The following is a 7,626-nucleotide window of genomic DNA, read 5'->3' on the forward strand; positions in this document are numbered from 1 at the left end:
ATACTTAGATAAAGTTACCGTGACGCAGAGCCAAATATGAGAAGAGAATACAGAGAATGCATTCTGAGACATACAGAGTAAAGCAACAGTTTTCATACAGGGATTAAGTCACTCCCCTCAAAGGAGAGGGAGAGGCACCATGTGCAATATGATCCCATCTTTTAGCAAGTTGAAAAACACAGTTTCAGTTTAAGGTCATACTGACACATGCAAGGTTACTGCTATGGAAAACTCAAATAAGATAATGAACTATATGAACTGTGTCTTATATGACGAGACAATTTTTTTAATAACACTCCAAACATACAAATGATGAAAATACAAGATACATTTCTATGTATCAACGAATATAATATATATAATGATACTATAGGCCCCTCCTGTTTTCACTCTACACTAAATATTTTAGCCGGAATGGCATACTACAAGCTCACAACGCGCTGTGAACTTGTTGATGGGCTATTTTTGCAGAATGTTCCCCCCAGAATAGGGATGCTAGGGTACATGTGGTTTATTTTTTACTGTGTGGTCTTTCCCATGTATATGGCTGAATTGATTTCTATATTAGGCTATTGTGTATTTAAGGATAACACCAGGAGATAACATGACTACATCAGACCTTTAAATGATAGTCTAGTTGTTGTTGTTGTTTTATTACATACTACTGGATTTACTTAGCAATGTGAATAAATGAAATTACGTGTAACATTTCCAGCTTGACTATGTTCATTCTTATGGCTTAAAATGGAGTTGAATGGCCCAGAGACTATAAAGAACAACACTACAAAGAACTTCTCTAGCCTCACCTGCTGTGTTGTTATCATGAACACCTTCTGTGTTTCTGTTTTCCTGTTTAAAACCTGACAGAGGCAGTGGTGGGAAATGTACTAAAAAATTTTACTTAAGTAAAAGTATCATTACTGCAATGAAGAATTACTCTGTTACAAGTAAAAGTCTGGTGTTCAAAATGTACTTGAGTAAGAGTACAAAAGTATTGGAATCAAAATATACTTAAAGTACCGAAAGTAAAAGTACTCATTATGCAGTAAGTCCCATTTCACAAGTTTTGCATGTATAAAAGCTCACAACGCGTCGCAAAGCGAAGAGTTGTGAGCTTGTAGATCAGCTATTTTAAAATAATATATATAGGCCTGAAGTGGTTAATGTATGTGTTTTGTAATAATATTCAAAATCTTCAAAGTAACTAGTAACTAAAGTTTTCAAATAATTGTAGTGGAATAAAAGTACAATATTTGTCTCTTTGAGATGTACTGTAGTGGAGTAGAAGTAAAAGTATTGAAAATTGGAAATACTCCAGTAAAGTAAAAAATACCTCAGAATTGCACTTAAGTACAGTACTTTACACCACTGGAGAGGTACTGTACAGTACCTGAACAGGATGGTGTAATGTGGTGCCATGTAACAGGCTGCCTCTGTGTCTGGTTTGTGTCAGAAGTGCTGACCTGGAGGTCGTTCTGTAGCACGCTAACCTGACGTATAGTGCTCCTGAACATGCAGTACATAACAACTCACTGTACCAATCCTTTTTATATGGTTTTTTTCTGGCTTTTCATTGTGTTTTATATGATAAAACATTGTGTAATATGGCACTAATGTTCTGCATGAGGCTTTTATGGAGACCATCACATCCAACCACAGATAATGTGACCTGTTGAAGGGTTGTTGAGTAAGATGCTGAACCCCTGGTTAACATGAAGATAAGTGAAATATTTGCATTAGTCAATGCAAATGTTCATCTTTAGTCTAAGTTTAGCGTTGACTCTGTGGTGACCCCACAGTGGAACTACATGAGGCCTCAAGGCATACAGTTCCACAAAGCCTATTTGAATGGGAAGTATTTGCATTGTAGCGTCTCCTCAACAACATCAACATCCCTATTTGTCACCTGACCGTAGCACAGAGTACAGGTGCAAACAATCGTTTCCTTTCAACTCAAAGCCTCCCTGATGCCCAGGGTATCCACTCTGTCTGAGTGCACTTATCGTTAAGTAAAGATGGACAGAAATGCGTCCTTCAACCGAACCGACGTGAACGTGTCAGCGTGTTCAGCGGAAGACGCGGTGGATGAGCACATATATGCAGCGGCCTACTCGCTCTTCTTCATCGTGGGCTTGCCGGCTAACTGTCTGTCACTATACGTGGCCTGGGTGCTGATGAGAAAAGGGAACAACCTGGCGGTATATCTCGTCAACCTCTCCATCTCTGACCTGCTCTACACCATTACCTTGCCCGTTTGGATCGAGATGGCGCTGCGTAGGCCCGTGGGGGATGTTCTCTGCAGCCTGGTGGCTGTGATCATGTACAACAGCTTTTACGTTGGCTCTGGCCTGCTATGCTGCATCTCCGTTGATCGCTATCTGGGACTGGTCTACCCTCTCCACTTTCAGTGGGCACGAGAGGTGAGGACGTCGGTAGCTGTGAGTGTGGCGGTGTGGACTGTGGAGATAGTAATCCACATTATCTTACTTAACCACACAGGGGCACTGCAAGCTTTCTTCTCCAGACGCTTGTGTGAGGAGAGAATGCCCATGACTCGGGCTGATGCTGACCTGGCCCTTACACGAGTCAGCTTGGGTTTCTTGGTCCCCATACTCATCATGACCTTCTGCTTCCGGCAGATTATGCATGCGCTCCAAAAAAGCACCTCTATCCAGGTTGAGGAGAGAAGGGTAGTCGGGCTGTTGTTGATGTTGCTCCTTGTGACCTATCTGGGGGCCTTTTTGCCATACCAGACCGTCATGTTTCTCCGGGCTGTGCTGGAGTCATCAGGCAACTGCACCTGGGCCAAGAGGCTCCGACATCCGTACATGGTGGCGGTGGCTACCACCACCCTCAACAGCATACTGGATCCTATCATATACTGTCTGATCAGCAAGAGCGCTCGCACGGAGATGAACAGACTGCTGGTGAAAGGCAGGGCACTTTTCACTCAAAGTGTTACAACAGTTAATTAAAAGCTGCATTACTCGATTCAATGAATACATGAATGTTGATAGTAGTGATTATGAGGTATGATGCCATGACAAAGAAATGTCTGGTACTAGATTGTGTACTGTATTTTTGCCTTTCCCAAATGTAAGATGCAATGTAAATAATTACATTACACCTTGTAATGTACTGTATATTGCATTTATAATACTCATTAACAGTACTAAATGTTCAGTATAGTGTTCCTTTTAGCTGATATTTCTTTGTCTTATATAAAATACCTTCATTGTACAGTATTTTACAATAAGATTTACAGTATGCCATCATAAAATGCCAGAAAGGGTGATAAGCTTGGGCTGATTGTTCAGCTACTGTATCTTCCCTGGGGATAACATGGCAGCTGACTAAACAGTACAAGTTAACCTCTTAAACTCTATATATTTTGTTGTAGGTCAAATAGTTAAAATAACTGATCTACACAAAGTTGTGAGCTCGTAGATTGGCTATTTTCGCAGAATGTTAGCCTATTTTCACCCAATGTTTGCCATATTTGCTGAATGTTTGCCTATTATGACATGCCCAGAATAGGGATGCAAGGTGGTTAAAGTGAGTGCACGCTGAAATGTCACCACGAGCGACTTCACAGCAGAAGGAAATCACCATGGAAAACATGGACGAAACTTGACTGCCAGTGGTTTGGTCAACTTGACGGCTGAGGAGACACTGGTGACAGACACAACCAATGGTTCACAGAAGGACTGCAAAATGATGACCGACATCCCAGTCGCACCACCATTTAATTTGCTGGGGTAGTACCTCATTGACAGTAATGTTAATCAACTTATTAAATTAAATTGTTTATTGAATCATATCTTCTCATTGTCTTTGTGAATAAACAAGCTTTGTGAGCTATATCTTACCTCGGGCAATGATAAATGCCCAGGCCCAAGAATCAAAACTTTTATTCCCTATACGAGTGGATCAAATTCTCTCTCTCTCTCTCTCTCTCTCTCTCTCTCTCTCTCTCTCTCTCTCTCTCTCTCTCTCTCTCTCATATATCCCCCCCTCTCTCCGGCCCTCTCTCTCTCTCTCTCTCTCTCTCTCTCTCTCTCTCTCTCTCTCTCTCTCTCTCTCATATATCCCCCCTCTCCCCTCTCTCTCTCTCTCTCTCTCTCTCTCTCTCTCTCTCTCTCTCTCTCTCTCTCTCTCTCTCTCTCTCTCTCTCTCTCTCTCTCTCTCTCTCATATATATCCCCCCCTCTCTCCGGCCCTCTCTCTCTCGCTCTCTTTACTTTGGTTTTATAACAGTCTTTAGTGTGTCTGTTGGTGCACTGAGAGCAAATAGGTTCAGTCATAATGATTATCTTGTACTGTTCTGTGGAAACAATTAGTCAAGCACATTGTGTGTTTACCTTTATCATGAAACACACAGTAATGCCAGTGTCAACGATGTCTGTATTGACACACCAAAAAGTAAAGACTAGACACTCGCATACAGTATGTAGTGGCCAAATTAAATCTGCAGTGTGGTTTACAGTGTGACGGCTCATGCCCTGTCACCTACTACAGAAGTGACATATGGCTGCACTGTAGTCAGGGGCAACCCTAGAGTTATATAGGGGGCAACGCAGGGGCAACGAGAAGACGTCCGCTGACTCTTCCTGTTTCTTTAAGCTTGCAGCAATAAAAGCCAACTGAATCAAGCTGTTCTGTGTCTGATTTTTCTCTCAATGGAACACTTAAAGGTGTGAATTTTATCTACAGTATCGGGGTGTTACGAATCTTCAGTGGATGAAGGGTAAGTATAATGGTATGATACCTTACCTTAAATTATGTTTTTTTTCTCCCAGCTTTTGCAGACAAGAAGCAAGTGTAACAGTAGCTAGTTAACAGGGGGCACCTACCATAGTTGTCCCTTATTTGTTTTGTTGTATCTACTGAGATAAGCCATATTGATCCATATTATGCACCCCTTTTTTCTCTACAAGCTCACCGTATCTGTGATGGACAACTTCAGCCTTGCAGTCAATCATTCTGGGTGTTACCCACTTGAAGATGTGGGGCATAGGATGCCTTTTTTCTTCTTCTACCTGGCTATCATCATCATAGCCATCCCAGCCAACTCCTTTTCCCTCTATGTGTCCTGGCAGCACGTCAGGCATAGGAATGAGCTTGGTGTGTACCTGTTCAACCTGGCCCTGTGCGACCTGACCTTCACAGTTGGCCTGTCTCTCTGGATGGACTTCCTGTGGCGAGGGGTTTGGATCCATGGAGGACACGTGTGTATGTTGTCGGTCTACCTTCTCTTCACCAACTTTTACACCAGTGACGCACTCCTCTGCTGTATCGCCGTTGACCGGTACATGGCGGTCGCTCACCCCTTCAAGTACCCGTCCATGAGGAAAGTAGGCACTGCAGTGATGGTCAGCATCACCCTCTGGGTCCTGGTCGTTTTCTTCAACGCCGCTACAATCACCTGGGAGGATTCATACAGTGAACGCAACAAGGTGTGTTTCAACATCTTCCCACTGTCAGAGAAGTTGACCACGATTAATTCAGCGCGGTTCTTTGTGGGGTTCATTGCCCCTGTCGGGTTGATGGCGTACTGCTTCTGGGGGATCTGCAGAGCGGTCGAGTCCAACCGGGCCACTGAGGACCAGGAGCGCAAACGGGTGTCGAGGCTGCTGGGGATGGTTCTGCTCTCAACGGCGTCCTGCTTTGGACCCGTTCACACAATGATGCTCCTTCGAGTGCTGCTGGGCCAATGCCAGAGCCCAGAGTGGCTTGTTTACACATACAAGGTCAGTGTCGCCTTCTCGAGTCTCAACTGCCTCCTGGACCCTCTCCTCTACTGCTTCATCACCAAATCAGGCAAGGCTAACGTCACGCAGGTTGTTCACTTCATCCAAGGAAAGAAGCGGGTGAAATGGCAAGGTGTGGTGTAGCAGACAAAAAAATATGTTTAAGGGATATTTCACAAAAGCAAAATCAGGAAAAAAAATGTGGACGTGGCTGTCTAAGCTGAAACGCTGTTGTGTTACTCAGTGAGGCAAATCAATTGAGAAAGGACATTGTGTGCTGGCTGTTCCTCTTTTCTTTGTAGACTCCTGCAGAGCCGTGCCATAAAAAAAACATCAGCAGAACTAATCAGCATTATGGACATTAACACAACTACCTCTGAATGAGTTCTATTAGTAGTAGTACTGAGCTGGAGGGTGGTTGTTAATTTTTTGTGCAATCTTTTACTGTTCCATGTCAGTGTGAGTTAACCTAAAACATTATGTTAAGCTGTCCTTCAAAAATGAGTCTATAGACTTTTACACAGAAGGCAGTTGACTGGATCTAACACTATTTACTGGATCTAACACTATTGTATGTATGTAGGCCCCACATATAAATTGTATTTTTCGGAGCCTACAGTGCATCTCTTAGGCTGTTGCTTTGCAGTAGTCCATTTACTTATAGTAGAATGGACTGCCAAGCAATAATGGATATCTGCTGCCCTCTAGTGGACAGTTGTATGACTATGTTCATGCTTGGATCACATCAGATAAATGTTTGTGTTGTCTTTGGTATAAAAGAAAAACTAATAATTTAACAGACAATTAGCATTCATTCTGTGTACCATTCGCACAGGCTGTTTGGAAGAATAATATAGGTTGATATAGTATTCGCAGTAGTGGAAGAAGTACTTTACTTTACTTTACTTTACTTTACTTTACTTTACTTAAAAGTACCAATAGAGCAATGTAAAAATACTCCATTACAAGTAAAAATCCTGCATGATAAAACCCTTAAGTAAAAATAAAAGTAAAAGTGTGTAAGCAGCATGTTACTGTTGTAGAGTTTGTATAAAGTATTATTTTATTCCAGTGGTTGTGGTTACCAATCTAGGGTCGGGCCCCTCAAAAGAGTCACAAGATAAACCGAAGGGCTAGGGAGATAATGGAAGAGCAAAGAAGATAAACAAAGTTGTTATACACAAATATTTTCAGTCAGACATTTTCTGTAATCTTATTTTTTTTGGTTGAATATTATATCATTTGAACATTTATTGTAGGCTACCATAGCATTCTGAAATGTTACCCCCACAGTTTTTTTTTGAAAGATGACAAAGGCAAAAAAAAAATTTACTACTGGGTTAATCTTTAACAATGTTATATTTTAAATGCTTGTTATATTATCAATTGTAGCAAACTGTCATCTGAAAAGTAACTACTACTGAGTAAAGCTGCCAAATAAATGTAGTGGAGTAGAAAGTACAATATTTTTCCTCTGAAATGTAATGAAGTGGAAGTTTGAAGTAGCATTACATGGCAATACTAAAGTACCTCAACATTGTATAAGATACAGTACTCAATGTCATTCCACCGCTGGATGTTTGATAAATCTAATGAAATATTCTACATGTACTGTAAAACAAATCATTGTTCAATTGTGTCATGTATCATTATTTCATATGAATGTGAAGCCATCCACTGAGGTTCTCTCTGAAGTAATAAGGCATGAATGAATGGTGCGCATGTTCGCACACGCACGCGCACACGCACACAAACAAACACACACACACGCGCACACACACACGCACGCGCACACACACACACACACACACACACACACACACACACACACACACACACACACACACACACACACACACACACACACACACACACAC

The 7,626-nt window shown here is 41.8% G+C and overlaps 2 protein-coding genes across 2 annotated transcripts; both read left to right on the forward strand.

Annotated features, from left to right (window-relative positions):
* Positions 1-1,967: 1,967 nt before the first annotated feature.
* LOC308075183 (G-protein coupled receptor 4-like) lies at positions 1,968-3,735 on the forward strand. The gene has a single exon (XM_080414855.1). It carries the CDS (start codon positions 2,016-2,018, stop codon positions 2,973-2,975), a length of 960 nt encoding a protein of 319 aa, XP_080270981.1. The 5' UTR covers positions 1,968-2,015; the 3' UTR covers positions 2,976-3,735.
* A 1,282-nt stretch (positions 3,736-5,017) lies between these two features.
* On the forward strand, positions 5,018-5,893 carry gpr65 (G protein-coupled receptor 65; the record flags this gene model as incomplete). The annotated part of the gene is made up of 1 exon (XM_080414236.1): positions 5,018-5,893. The coding sequence occupies one exon, from the start codon at positions 5,018-5,020 to the stop codon at positions 5,891-5,893; it is 876 nt and encodes a 291-aa protein (XP_080270362.1).
* Between the last annotated feature and the right edge of the window lie 1,733 nt (positions 5,894-7,626).

This window comes from Gymnoscopelus braueri (genome assembly GCF_963280865.1).
Source record: "Gymnoscopelus braueri genome assembly, chromosome: 19".
Lineage (NCBI taxonomy): Eukaryota > Metazoa > Chordata > Actinopteri > Myctophiformes > Myctophidae > Gymnoscopelus > Gymnoscopelus braueri.

Bases quoted from the DNA above. Each gene is read 5' to 3' on its own strand.
- LOC308075183 (XM_080414855.1), top strand. From the start codon at position 2,016: ATGGACAGAAATGCGTCCTTCAACCGAACCGACGTGAACGTGTCAGCG.